The 15,923-nt window shown below is 38.7% G+C and overlaps 1 protein-coding gene across 1 annotated transcript in view; it reads left to right on the top strand.

Moving 5' to 3' along the window:
• luzp1 (leucine zipper protein 1) overlaps positions 1-15,923 on the top strand; it is a 53,908-nt gene that overhangs the window by 32,585 nt on the left and 5,400 nt on the right. The window contains exons 2-5 of the mRNA XM_087780598.1: positions 3,417-3,725; positions 3,786-5,961; positions 6,242-6,717; positions 6,934-7,083. Of these exons, the coding sequence (XP_087636724.1) occupies positions 3,594-3,725; positions 3,786-5,961; positions 6,242-6,717; positions 6,934-7,083 (2,934 nt within the window). The 5' untranslated portion in view covers positions 3,417-3,593. The remainder of the gene's footprint in view (positions 1-3,416; positions 3,726-3,785; positions 5,962-6,241; positions 6,718-6,933; positions 7,084-15,923) is intronic.

Raw genomic sequence — 15,923 nt, 5'->3', positions numbered from 1 at the left:
TTGTTACTGCACTACTGCACTATCACAACACCAGAGTCAAGTACTGGACAATACTACACATATATACTGGTTACTACACTATCACAACACCAGAGTCAAGTACTGGACAATACTACACATGTATACTTGTTACTACACTATCACAACACCAGAGTCAAGTACTGGACAATACTACACATATATACTTGTTACTACACTATCACAACACCAGAGTCAAGTACTGGACAATACTACACATATATACTTGTTACTACACTATCACAACACCAGAGTCAAGTACTCGACAATACTACACATATATACTTGTTAATACACTATCACAACACCAGAGTCAAGTACTGGACAATATTACACATATATACTTGTTACTACACTATCACAACACCAGAGTCAAGTACTGGACAATACTACACATATATACTTGTTACTACACTATCACAACACCAGAGTCAAGTACTGGACAATACTACACATATATACTTGTTACTACACTATCAAAACACCAGAGTCAAGTACTCGACAATACTACACATATATACTTGTTACTACACTATCACAACACCAGAGTCAAGTACTCGACAATACTACACATATATACTTGTTACTACACTATCACAACACCAGAGTCAAGTACTGGACAATACTACACATATATACTTGTAACTACACTATCACAACACCAGAGTCAAGTACTGGACAATACTACACATATATACTTGTTACTACACTATCACAACACCAGAGTCAAGTACTGGACAATACTACACATATATACTTGTTACTACACTATCGCAACACCAGAGTCAAGTACTGGACAATACTACACATATATACTTGTTACTACACTATCACAACACCAGAGTCAAGTACTGGACAATACTACACATATATACTTGTTACTACACTATCACAACACCAGAGTCAAGTACTGGACAATACTACACATATATACTTGTTACTGCACTATCACAACACCAGAGTCAAGTACTGGACAATACTACACATATATACTGGTTACTACACTATCACAACACCAGAGTCAAGTACTGGACAATACTACACATGTATACTTGTTACTACACTATCACAACACCAGAGTCAAGTACTGGACAATACTACACATATATACTGGTTACTACACTATCACAACACCAGAGTCAAGTACTGGACAATACTACACATGTATACTTGTTACTACACTATCACAACACCAGAGTCAAGTACTGGACAATACTACACATATATACTTGTTACTACACTATCACAACACCAGAGTCAAGTACTGGACAATACTACACATATATACTTGTTACTACACTATCACAACACCAGAGTCAAGTACTCGACAATACTACACATATATACTTGTTAATACACTATCACAACACCAGAGTCAAGTACTGGACAATATTACACATATATACTTGTTACTACACTATCACAACACCAGAGTCAAGTACTGGACAATACTACACATATATACTTGTTACTACACTATCACAACACCAGAGTCAAGTACTGGACAATACTACACATATATACTTGTTACTACACTATCAAAACACCAGAGTCAAGTACTCGACAATACTACACATATATACTTGTTACTACACTATCACAACACCAGAGTCAAGTACTCGACAATACTACACATATATACTTGTTACTACACTATCACAACACCAGAGTCAAGTACTGGACAATACTACACATATATACTTGTAACTACACTATCACAACACCAGAGTCAAGTACTGGACAATACTACACATATATACTTGTTACTACACTATCACAACACCAGAGTCAAGTACTGGACAATACTACACATATATACTTGTTACTACACTATCGCAACACCAGAGTCAAGTACTGGACAATACTACACATATATACTTGTTACTACACTATCACAACACCAGAGTCAAGTACTGGACAATACTACACATATATACTTGTTACTACACTATCACAACACCAGAGTCAAGTACTGGACAATACTACACATATATACTTGTTACTGCACTATCACAACACCAGAGTCAAGTACTGGACAATACTACACATATATACTTGTTACTGCACTATCACAACACCAGAGTCAAGTACTGGACAATACTACACATATATACTTGTTACTGCACTATCACAACACCAGAGTCAAGTACTGGACAATACTACGCATATATACTTGTTACTGCACTATCACAACACCAGAGTCAAGTACTGGACAATACTACGCATATATACTTGTTACTGCACTATCACAACACCAGAGTCAAGTACTGGACAATACTACACATATATACTTGTAACTACACTATCACAACACCAGAGTCAAGTACTGGACAATACTACGCATATATACTTGTTACTGCACTATCACAACACCAGAGTCAAGTACTGGACAATACTACACATATATACTTGTTACTACACTATCACAACACCAGAGTCAAGTACTGGACAATACTACACATATATACTTGTTACTACACTATCACAACACCAGAGTCAAGTACTGGACAATACTACACATATATACTTGTTACTACACTATCACAACACCAGAGTCAAGTACTGGACAATACTACACATATATACTTGTAACTACACTATCACAACACCAGAGTCAAGTACTGGACAATACTACACATATATACTTGTTACTGCACTATCACAACACCAGAGTCAAGTACTGGACAATACTACACATATATACTTGTAACTACGCTATCACAACACCAGAGTCAAGTACTGGACAATACTACACATATATACTTGTTACTACACTATCACAACACCAGAGTCAAGTACTGGACAATACTACACATATATACTTGTTACTACACTATCACAACACCAGAGTCAAGTACTGGACAATACTACACATATATACTTGTAACTACACTATCACAACACCAGAGTCAAGTACTGGACAATACTACACATATATACTTGTTACTACACTATCACAACACCAGAGTCAAGTATTGGACAATACTACACATATATACTTGTTACTACACTATCACAACACCAGAGTAAAGACTACACAATACTACACATAGTTTTATCAGAGTTGAAGTTTTTTTCACTACTTTACATATCGTTTGACTTCAAAAGTGTCTCACGCAACAACATGAATTATTCTTTCACAATAAATCACCGAAAGTTATGATTGATGAAGAGTGAAGTCAAAATATACTTTATCTTTCTGTGTGGACCTGAATCTAACGTCTCGTGGACCCGTACCGGCCCCCGAGCCTGTGAAAATTGAAGTCCAGATTTCGGGGAAAATTGCTGCAGATGATTAACAACATAAAAGAATGAATTGGATGAAGCGATAAAAGCGTTTCTTCTTCTCTCTCAACACCTTTCCTGGAGCCTCCAGTCATGACTTGTTTCTCCTCCAGATGACGAGTCGCTGTGGACTGAGTTGAAAGAGCGACAGAGAAGAAGGAATCGAACCAGCATCTCCTTGAATGACATCACGGTTCTCCAGGCGGTCAAAGAATTAATTCAACATAACGACACAAATGTTTCTAAAGTGTGTCGTCAAGTAAGCAACACTTGAAGAAACATCTCCAGCCATGTCTGAGCACAAAGACATGACGCATCGCCACCTGCGGCACAAGCTGCAGAGTCTGAGCCGGAGGCTGGACGAGCTGGAGGAGGCCACCAACAAGCTGCAGAAGTCCGAGGACGAGCTGCTGGACCTTCAGGTGGGTTCGGTGCTGCTGGAACATGAGCAGGTAGAACTAACGAGTGTGTTTGACCTGCAGGACAAGATCATCCAGGCTGAAGGCAGCAACTCCACTCAGCTGGCCGACGTGGAGGCTCTGAGGAAACGTCTCCTGAGGATCCAGGGCAAGGACGAGGAGGTGCGTAAAGCTGAAGACCTCTGCCGGACCGTTCGAGAGAAGCTGGAGGAGGAAGAAAACCTCACCAAAGACCTGAAGGCAGAGATCGAACGTCTTCAACGACGCATGGCAGAGCTGGAGAAGTTGGAGGAGGCCTTCGGGAAGAGCAAGTCCGACTGCAGCCAGCTGTGCCTGAGCCTCAACGAGGAGAAGAACCTGACCAAGAAGCTCTCCACCGAGCTGGAGGCTCTGAAGGCTCGGCTGAAGGAGGTGGAAGGATCCGAGGCGAGGCTGAACAGAGCTGAGCAGGCTTTGGCGACGGAGTTCGAGAAGTTGAAGGGATTGACCCAGAGTTTCACGACTGAACGTAAGAAGCTGCTGCAGAAGCAACAAGAAGATGCCAACGTTATTCTGAAGTTGACGGAGCAGCTCGAGCATCAGAAGATCCAGATGTCGGCAGACCCCGGTCACGCCGACCTGATGAGGTCCAGGATCGAAGACGAGCTCTCCACCACAGGAGTCCACGCCAACAAACGCACCGTTCGCAAGAAGAGCTTTGACTACTTGAAGCTGAGCGACGACGGGCTGTTGAATCAGAAGAACAGTCTGGACGGGTCCCAGGAGGAGGACAACAAGGTCAGGGAGTTGACACAGGAAGTGGAGAAGCTGAAGAACCGTCTCAAACAGCTGGAGATCGTGGAGCAGGACCTGAAGGTTTCAGAAGGTAGAAACGGCGAACTTAACGAAAGGTATCAACTGGAACTGAACCGAGGTCACGTCCTCGCGGAGCAGGTGGAGAAGCTCCAGACGCAGTTGGTCGCAAAAGCAGGATCAGGTGGAAAAATGGACACGAAGGGCAACATTTACCCCAAAAGCCCAGCGAAGGTCCTGGAAAACGGCAGATCTGATAACGAGGAGATGGTTTCAAAACCAGGATTCAGGCTTGAGAAGCCGAAGTACAAAAGTGCAGCAAACGTCTCGGAAGTAACTTCACCCAAACTTTCACCTCTTAAAAAAGACGCCAAAGTGCGGAGCAGAGACCTGATCCACTCCGAAGACGCTTCTCTGTCGTCCCCCAGGAGACCCCTCAGCCCGGCCCACATGTCCAGGAGGAAACCTAAAACCCCGACCACTGTTTCGGTAGATAATGGGTTAAAAGAAGCCGGCGGGGGGGCGGACGAACGGATGAGAGGCTACGCTCCGGTCAACTTGAGCGATGCTAAGAAAGCGTCGGTTCTGAGCCGGTACCCTCCTGCGGCCAACGACCAGAAGCCCCTGAGGACCCTCAAACATGGGGACGCCAAGAAGAGTCGACTGGAGAAGATATCCAAGCCCTACGTAGGCAGTGATAGTGAATCCAATCATTCCGATGTAGTGCCCGAGACCACTGTGGCCAGTATGTCCGAGAGAGACCCGGGTTCGGATCAAGACTTGCTGGACCAGGTTGAAGAAACCTCTGCTGTGCCTGTAGCTTCCACAATGTCCAAAGCAAACGGATCCTTCACAGCGTACCGGTCGCATGTTCCACTGCTGTCCAACGACCAGGGGTCAGAGAGCCAATCCTCAGCTTCTGAGACCGAGTCTACAGGGTCAAGGCCGTCAGAACCGGAACCACTGCCCGAATCCGTGTCCTCAGCTGTAAGCAGTAGAGCAGCTGCATCGAGGTTCTCAAGATACTCAAGTACCCGCGAGTCGCATTCAGAAGATTCTTCCACTCGCAGCTCCTTCGATGAGGAGCTTCACAGCAGAACCAACCTGGCAGACGGACTCCATCTGGGCCCGACACAGACCCTCTCCGGACTGGAGATCCAGCGGGTCTGCAGCCCAAGAGAGGCGCTGAGGTCAAAGGCCGTCATCAAGCCGGTCATAGTTGAGATCGACAGGAAAGAGATGATGATCTCAGAGCCGGTGTCCACCAACGGGAAGCCCAAGATTTCCACCAAACCGGTTGTAACCGGCACCAGCAAAATGACCAGCAGCATCACTTTCTACCCCAACGACCCGAGCTCGTCCAGAACCAGCAGCCGCAGCAGCAGCGTGTCCAGTGAAGTCCTGCCGGCGAAGGAACGGCACACGTCGACCAGCAACATCCTCATAGGTTAGTGTCTCGGATCAAATATTTACAAATGTTCAATGTTCGTGTCGAGCTAACGGTAGCTTTTCATGTCGGGTTTTATAAGTTCAACTTGAAAGTTTTACATAAGGTTCATTAAAACAACAACCTTCTTAACCGGAGCCTCTGCCTGGTCGTGTAAAGTTGAGGAAGTTCACGAGTATGTTCAGCTCAAGTTCTTCATGGTTAAATGTTAGATCAACAGAACGATGAGATCTTCAGTCTGACTTCCTTCTTCAGCGGTTGATTGTTTAACTTCTCTCAGGTCCTGCCAGCGACCACTACGGCAGCGTGTCCGTCCCTTACGAGATCTCCATCCCCAAGAGCGAGATCCCTCTGCACGTCCAGGACCCAGACAGTGGGATGGAGTGTTCCGGCGAGTCCTCATCGAGGCCCAGACCCAACAGCTCCCTGACCTCGGACGGCGCCGCAGACCTCGCCGAGTCGGGCAGTACCGTGAGCAGCTGGAAGAGACAAAACCCTCCGTCCCTGGAAGACCCGGCGGACTCCAGGAACGTGACCGTGAGGAGCACCTGGAGGAACCGAGGAGCCGCGACCGTAGAAGGAGCGTCTGGAGCGAGAGGAGGAACCAGGACCACCAGGGACTGCGGGTCCGAGGACGAGGTGGAACCGGCGACGACATGGCGAGCGTATCCTGCGACCACCACCGACGCCGAGGAGACGTCCATCAGTCGCACGGGAGCGAATCCTGTGAAGGGAGTCAAACCGTCGCCTGCTGAGGTACTTCAAACACAAGTCCATGTCCTGTGGTTGCAGGTTTGAAACCAAGAGCTCGTGACCCAGGTGTGATTTTTGCTGATGTTTACACTTCGTCGTGAGCGAGATTCCATGCTGTGACGTCCTCAGACTGAAGCAGTTGTTATTTGTGTTTTATCAAACTTCAACCTTCAAAGAGCTGCAGCTGTCGTGGTCGTCAATCACTTCTCGATGTTCCAGATGTTCATGCGTCGCATCAACAACACCGACGACTCCGGCCTCAGACGCGGGAAAAGATGTCAGTCTCCGTCCGTGGAAGCGTCTCAGACCATCCCTCACGCCCCCGTGACGGCCCAGTCCTGGAGCAGGACCTCCTCGCAGTCGCCTCAGGTGGGAGACCATAACATTATGACCGCTCCACCATGCTCACGATACCATATAGTTCAACACACTGAATAGAACTGAAAGACAAAATATGTACAAACATTAGCTTTAAAAGCTGCTGGAGACGGTATCCTCTCGTCCTCAGTCAGCTCATGGATTCCATTCTTCTTTCTTTGAGGAAAGACTTAAGATATTTTGAAGATTACACCTGATCAATAACAACTAGTATCGGAGCCACAAACCACATAAGTTAGTAGCTTTAAAAAGTTACGACTCGAACTTCGAGCGACATGATGACATGATGATCCTGTCGCTCGAAGCTGCTGCTGGATCAAGATAAATCCAGAGAGAACGTTCAGGTCTGATGAAGTCTTCGCTCGCTCGTGTGATCCAGAGGAAGTCTGTCGACGTCTCCATCATGCCGGGAACAAAAATAAAGTCTAGCAGAGAAACGACGTCTCTCTGCTAGACTTTATTATCATGTCGTTGTTTTTCTGCTTCACCAGAAAAGTCTCGATGGTTTGTACGTTTGTAAGAGTTTGTTCTTCTGTCGTCAACATCTGACGTCGTCGTACTTTATGACAGTACTATGGAGTTACTATTTTAACTACAAGAATCTATTTGAATTGAACCATCAACACGAGGAATCATCTAATGTGAGGAACATAGAAAGACAGGAAGTAGAAACAACTTCACAGATCACATCAAACACATAAATGATCACATGACGCTCAAACAAAAGTAACATCAATGTGAGTAAATATCGTCTTCAGTGAATAGAAAAGTCGAATAAGAGAAATAATAACAACATCGGGTTCTTTGACGGACAGAAATATTTCAATATTAAACCGTGGCTCGTGTGGAATCGTCACAAGAGAACTGAACAGTTTTTGATCTTCACACAGAAATCCTTCATTATCAATAAAGAGTATCTCGTACCGATGGATTGTGTCGTCACTTCCCTCCTGATACACAAATGCAATAATAAGAAATGACATTCCTTTGAATAAAGATCGATCTATTGATCAAAAGAATGATTTTCCGACAAGAAATAAACACAAACGTCTCACATTCGTCAATGGAATGAAAATCACTCAATTTTCTTTGCAGCTCATTTGAACAAGATTTAAGAAATAAATCATCACAAGAATCAAAGATAATCATGTTTGTTTGTCTTTGATTTCAATTCATATGATTTGATGATATTTATGTCATTACAGTTCAAATAATGTTTGTTCTCAACAACACTTGGAAGCTTTTAAAGAATCTTTATGGATTTACATCCTTTTGACGCGGATCCTTCGTGATCTTTTCAAACTCAGGAAGATCTTCTTCTGCTCTGAGCAGTGATCTCGTCCCTGAAGGAACACCATCAACATTTACATCCTCATGAATGTTTAAGAACGTGGGGAGCAAAGGTCTTAGGTCAAAGGTCGTCGGCTGTATTTGAAGGAGACGCTTCTTTCTTGATCCGCTGAGGCATCCGTGGTGAACTCGTCTCTGCTCCTGTCAGTTTTAAACATTCAAAGATTCATTTCTTCATGGTTTTAGACATGTTTTAATAACAGTCCCGACATTAAACTTCCCTTGAGACGCACGTTTAACAATTAACAACAGTTTCCTGAAGGAGACCTTCTGAGGAATCGATCAAGTTCTACCTAAGATAACGTATCGTTCCTCAAGTTGTCGGTGATTTGTCTGCAAACATCTGTTAACAGTAACTTCAACACAAACACAATCAAGTTGACGAACTGGAAAGTGATTCAGCGAAAGATTCTACATTGTTTCCAACATTTTAGCTTGAAAGACCCAACAAAGGCTTATTAGACCAAAACGACTGTGTGGTTACAGACGTCAGGAGAAGACATTTGAACAGAGAAAGATTTTCATATCAGAGAATGAAAAGTTGAAAAACAACAAATGAAGCGACTCTGACTCGTGTGAAATGATGGAAGTTAAGTTAAGAAGAATCCACTTAAAAAGGTTTATTTAGTTGAGGTTCAGATACATTTCCAGTGGCTTCATGTGACTGTTTGATGAAAGTCACAGTAATACATATATAACATATATATATATGTAAATAAAACATTGAGAAAAATAACATACTATAAACATTAAATCACTGTTAAGTTAAATCTAGTTTCTAGAAAGTCATTTCTTTACCTGTTGAATCTCTTCATCTCACCTTTACTCTCAAAATATCATTTTGTGTGGAGTTTTCACCAAAAACATCTTCAAAAACAAACTCTCTTGATTATGATTCTATGGCGAACTCTTGGTGAACCTGATCCTCTTCTCGGGTCAAACATCTGGACCTGACCTTCTGGTCCAGATGTTTGACCCTCTTCTCGAGTCAAACATCTGGACCTGACCTTCTGGTCCAGATGTTTGACCCTCTTCTCGGGTCAAACATCTGGACCTGACCTTCTGGTCCGACCTTCAGCTGAACATCATCTGATCTTAGAAGAACATTTGGTTTAAAGCCTTTGATTGTTTAAAGAAACACATTTTGTCAGAGAAATCTTTAGGATCCAAAATAAACAACAATATTAAGTTAAAGTCTCAGGTAACAATAGGTTTATTTTTTAATAATGAATCGTTAAAACACAATAACAGAAATATTTTACACACTTGAATGACTTTTGCATAAATACATCAGGAAATAATGTTTCAAATGTTAAATATTGTCTCAGTTACTGTGAACTACTTTCAACACATTCGTGCTTCATTGAACAAAAACTACTGTTTGTTCTTCAATATTATTATTAAACTCACGTGTCCAGACGAATACATCTTTATTTGACGTTTATCAACCGAGATTTGAAACAAAGTCGGTGCTTGACTTGTTAGTTGTAACGTGAAGTAAAATGATGAAGATGTTACTCGACATGTTATGATATTTAAACTAAACTAGAGCTAACGAGCTAACATGCTAATGCTAACGTCCATGTTATAGTGTTTGAATACTTGCTTCCATTGTACCGTAAACCTTGAACTACAAGTTTATATTCACTCGCTCTTTGTGTCGTGAGGTTCCGTGAAACGTAACCACCGTCACTGGCCTCACACCTGCTGTCAGTCCGGGGTCCGGTGCCGACAGAACCCGCTGCGGTCCAGTGAGCCGCGGTTCTGCCGCACCTTAAAAAAGAACCTGCGCTTTTGTGAAGGTGTTACGGTAGAGCAAGAGACGTCATGATCTGTCATAAATGCTCAGAAATACTCAGAAATGCTCAAAAATACTCAGAAATGCTCAAAAATACTCAGAAATACTCAAAAATACTCAGAAATACTCAAAAATACTCAAAAATACTCAAAAGTACTCAAAAATACTCTTAAAGTATTTTTCTGTCAATAGATTCCAGAGATACGTCTTCATCTCTTATCATTTCCTGTTTATTCTTCTGTGTTCTTGCAAAAACATTCACAGTTTTTAAAATAATTAATGAAATATGACGTTTTATTAGCTTTTAAAAATCTGTTTGATCAAAATGTATTTTATTATATTTATATATGAATATAAAAATGACACACAAACAAACATCAAAACAGTAAATAAACCTTCAGTGAACATAGAGTAAAGCAACAGGAAGTTAATAATAACATTCGTGCTCCATTAAAAACTGAAGTAATACTTTTCTGTTGACCTCTGACCCCTCGATCTCACACTAACCTCCTACTGTATTTACCCTGAGAGTGATGATGTCATCGATCACATGACTCTCACATGTTTGTGTTACTATAACATGTTTGTGTTACTATAACAACAACTTTATTGACTCACACATGTTTGTGTTACTATAACAACAACTTTATTGACTCACACATGTTTGTGTTACTATAACAACAACTTTATTGATCTACACATGTTTGTGTTACTATAACAACAACTTTATTGACTCACACATGTTTGTGTTACTATAACAACAACTTTATTGACTCACAAATGTTTGTGTTACTATAACAACAACTTTATTGACTCACACATGTTTGTGTTACTATAACAACAACTTTATTGACTCACACATGTTTGTGTTACTATAAAAACAACTTTGTTGACTCACACATGTTTGTGTTACTATAACAACAACTTTATTGACTCACACATGTTTGTGTTACTATAACAACAACTTTATTGACTCACACATGTTTGTGTTACTATAACAACAACTTTATTGATCTACACATGTTTGTGTTACTATAACAACAACTTTATTGACTCACACATGTTTGTGTTACTATAACAACAACTTTATTGACTCACAAATGTTTGTGTTACTATAACAACAACTTTATTGACTCACACATGTTTGTGTTACTATAACAACAACTTTATTGACTCACACATGTTTGTGTTACTATAAAAACAACTTTGTTGACTCACACATGTTTGTGTTACTATAACAACAACTTTATTGACTCACACATGTTTGTGTTACTATAACAACAACTTTATTGACTCACACATGTTTGTGTTACTATAAAAACAACTTTGTTGACTCACACATGTTTGTGTTACTATAACAACAACTTTATTGACTCACACATGTTTGTGTTACTATAACAACAACTTTATTGACTCACACATGTTTGTGTTACTATAACAACAACTTTATTGACTCACACATGTTTGTGTTACTATAACAACAACTTTATTGACTCACACATGTTTGTGTTACTATAACAACAACTTTATTGACTCACACATGTTTGTGTTACTATAAAAACAACTTTATTGACTCTAACATGTTTGTGTTACTATAACAACAACTTTATTGACTCTAACATGTTTGTGTTACTATAACAACAACTTTATTGACTCACACATGTTTGTGTTACTATAACAACAACTTTATTGACTCTAACATGTTTGTGTTACTATAACAACAACTTTATTGACTCACACATGTTTGTGTTACTATAACAACAACTTTATTGACTCACACATGTTTGTGTTACTATAACAACAACTTTATTGACACACATGTTTGTGTTACTATAACAACAACTTTATTGACTCACACATGTTTGTGTTACTATAACAACAACTTTATTGACTCACACATGTTTGTGTTACTATAACAACAACTTTATTGACTCTAACATGTTTGTGTTACTATAACAACAACTTTATTGACTCACACATGTTTGTGTTACTATAACAACAACTTTATTGACTCTAACATGTTTGTGTTACTATAACAACAACTTTATTGACTCTAACATGTTTGTGTTACTATAACAACAACTGTATTGACTCACACATGTTTGTGTTACTATAACAACAACTTTATTGACTCACACATGTTTGTGTTACTATAACAACAACTTTATTGACTCTCACATGTTTGTGTTACTATAACAACAACTTTATTGACTCACACATGTTTGTGTTACTATAACAACAACTTTATTGACTCACACATGTTTGTGTTACTATAACAACAACTTTATTGACTCACACATGTTTGTGTTACTATAACAACAACTTTATTGATCTACACATGTTTGTGTTACTATAACAACAACTTTATTGACTCACACATGTTTGTATTACTATAACAACAACTTTATTGATCTACACATGTTTGTGTTACTATAACAACAACTTTATTGACTCACACATGTTTGTGTTACTATAACAACAACTTTATTGATCTACACATGTTTGTGTTACTATAACAACAACTTTATTGACTCACACATGTTTGTGTTACTATAACAACAACTTTATTGACTCACACATGTTTGTGTTACTATAACAACAACTTTATTGACTCACACATGTTTGTGTTACTATAACAACAACTTTATTGACTCACACATGTTTGTGTTACTATAACAACAACTTTATTGACTCTCACATGTTTGTGTTACTATAACATGTTTGTGTTACTATAACAACAACTTTATTGACTCACACATGTTTGTGTTACTATAACAACAACTTTATTGACTCACACATGTTTGTGTTACTATAACAACAACTTTATTGACTCACACATGTTTGTGTTACTATAACAACAACTTTATTGACTCACATGTTTGTGTTACTATAACAAAACTTTATTGACTCACACATGTTTGTGTTACTATAACAACAACTTTATTGACTCTCACATGTTTGTGTTACTATAACAACAACTTTATTGACTCACACATGTTTGTGTTACTATAACAACAACTGTATTGACTCACACATGTGTGTGTTACTATAACAACAACTTTATTGATCTACACATGTTTGTGTTACTATAACAACAACTTTATTGATCTACACATGTTTGTGTTACTATAACAACAACTGTATTGACTCACACATGTTTGTGTTACTATAACAACAACTGTATTGACTCACACTTGTTTGTGTTACTATAACAACAACTTTATTGACTCACACATGTTTGTGTTACTATAACAACAACTTTATTGACTCACACATGTTTGTGTTACTATAACAACAACTGTATTGACTCACACATGTTTGTGTTACTATAACAACAACTTTATTGCCTCACACATGTTTGTGTTACTATAACAACAACTTTATTGACTCACACATGTTTGTGTTACTATAACAACAACTTTATTGACTCACACATGTTTGTGTTACTATAACAACAACTTTTTTGACTCACACATGTTTGTGTTACTATAACAACAACTTTATTGACTCACACATGTTTGTGTTACTTTAACAACAACTTTATTGACTCACACATGTTTGTGTTACTATAACAACAACTTTATTGACTCACACATGTTTGTGTTACTATAACAACAACTTTATTGACTCTCACATGTTTGTGTTACTATAACATGTTTGTGTTACTATAACAACAACTTTATTGACTCACACATGTTTGTGTTACTATAACAACAACTTTATTGACTCACACATGTTTGTGTTACTATAACAACAACTTTATTGACTCACACATGTTTGTGTTACTATAACAACAACTTTATTGACTCACATGTTTGTGTTACTATAACACAACTTTATTGACTCACACATGTTTGTGTTACTATAACAACAACTTTATTGACTCTCACATGTTTGTGTTACTATAACAACAACTTTATTGACTCACACATGTTTGTGTTACTATAACAACAACTGTATTGACTCACACATGTGTGTGTTACTATAACAACAACTTTATTGATCTACACATGTTTGTGTTACTATAACAACAACTTTATTGATCTACACATGTTTGTGTTACTATAACAACAACTGTATTGACTCACACATGTTTGTGTTACTATAACAACAACTGTATTGACTCACACTTGTTTGTGTTACTATAACAACAACTTTATTGACTCACACATGTTTGTGTTACTATAACAACAACTTTATTGACTCACACATGTTTGTGTTACTATAACAACAACTGTATTGACTCACACATGTTTGTGTTACTATAACAACAACTTTATTGACTCACACATGTTTGTGTTACTATAACAACAACTTTATTGATCTACACATGTTTGTGTTACTATAACAACAACTTTATTGATCTACACATGTTTGTGTAACTATAACAACAACTTTATTGATCTACACATGTTTGTGTTACTATAACAACAACTTTATTGATCTACACATGTTTGTGTTACTATAACAACAACTTTATTGATCTACACATGTTTGTGTAACTATAACAACAACTTTATTGATCTACACATGTTTGTGTTACTATAACAACAACTTTATTGATCTACACATGTTTGTGTTACTATAACAACAACTTTATTGATCTACACATGTTTGTGTTACTATAACAACAACTTTATTGATCTACACATGTTTGTGTTACTATAACAACAACTTTATTGATCTACACATGTTTGTGTTACTATAACAACAACTTTATTGATCTACACATGTTTGTGTAACTATAACAACAACTTTATTGATCTACACATGTTTGTGTTACTATAACAACAACTTTATTGATCTACACATGTTTGTGTTACTATAACAACAACTTTATTGATCTACACATGTTTGTGTTACTATAACAACAACTTTATTGATCTACACATGTTTGTGTTACTATAACAACAACTTTATTGACTCACACATGTTTGTGTTACTATAACAACAACTTTATTGATCTACACATGTTTGTGTTACTATAACAACAACTTTATTGATCTACACATGTTTGTGTAACTATAACAACAACTTTATTGATCTACACATGTTTGTGTAACTATAACAACAACTTTATTGATCTACACATGTTTGTGTTACTATAACAACAACTTTATTGATCTACACATGTTTGTGTTACTATAACAACAACTTTATTGATCTACACATGTTTGTGTTACTATAACAACAACTTTATTGATCTACACACTCACAGGAACATGTTAGTGAAGCTGCAGCTGATTGAACCACAAGTTACAACATCAACCAATGAGACGCTTTCTTTGTCATAAGCTCCGCCCACTGAGTGGAGCACTAAGAGATTTGATTGGATTAGACGTGTGTCAATCAATAACAGTTGAAAATTGTTTCACTATTAGCTGTCAATCATTGTCTCTCAGCTCTGTTCGTTCGACATGTTTCAATAAAGTTTTAAAGACTTGTTCAAACATCAGAAACATTTCTTCGACTTCGTTTCTTAACCAAATATTTCCTTCAATTACGACCACATGGAAAATAATCTTCTCTTCACAGTTTGAGTTTGTCGTCACTAAAGAACTTTAGTGGTTTCTTTATGGAGCAGATGTGTGTCCTGGTGTGTAGTGTTGTGTGTCCTGGTGTGTAGTGTTGTGTGTCCTGGTGTGTAGTGTGTCCTGGTGTGTAGTGTTGTGTGTCCTGGTGT

This window comes from Callionymus lyra, chromosome 18 (assembly GCF_982586985.1).
Source record: "Callionymus lyra chromosome 18, fCalLyr1.hap1.1, whole genome shotgun sequence".
Lineage (NCBI taxonomy): Eukaryota > Metazoa > Chordata > Actinopteri > Syngnathiformes > Callionymidae > Callionymus > Callionymus lyra.
Note: the sequence above shows the minus strand (reverse complement) of the source record. Positions and strands in the feature narration are given on the sequence as shown.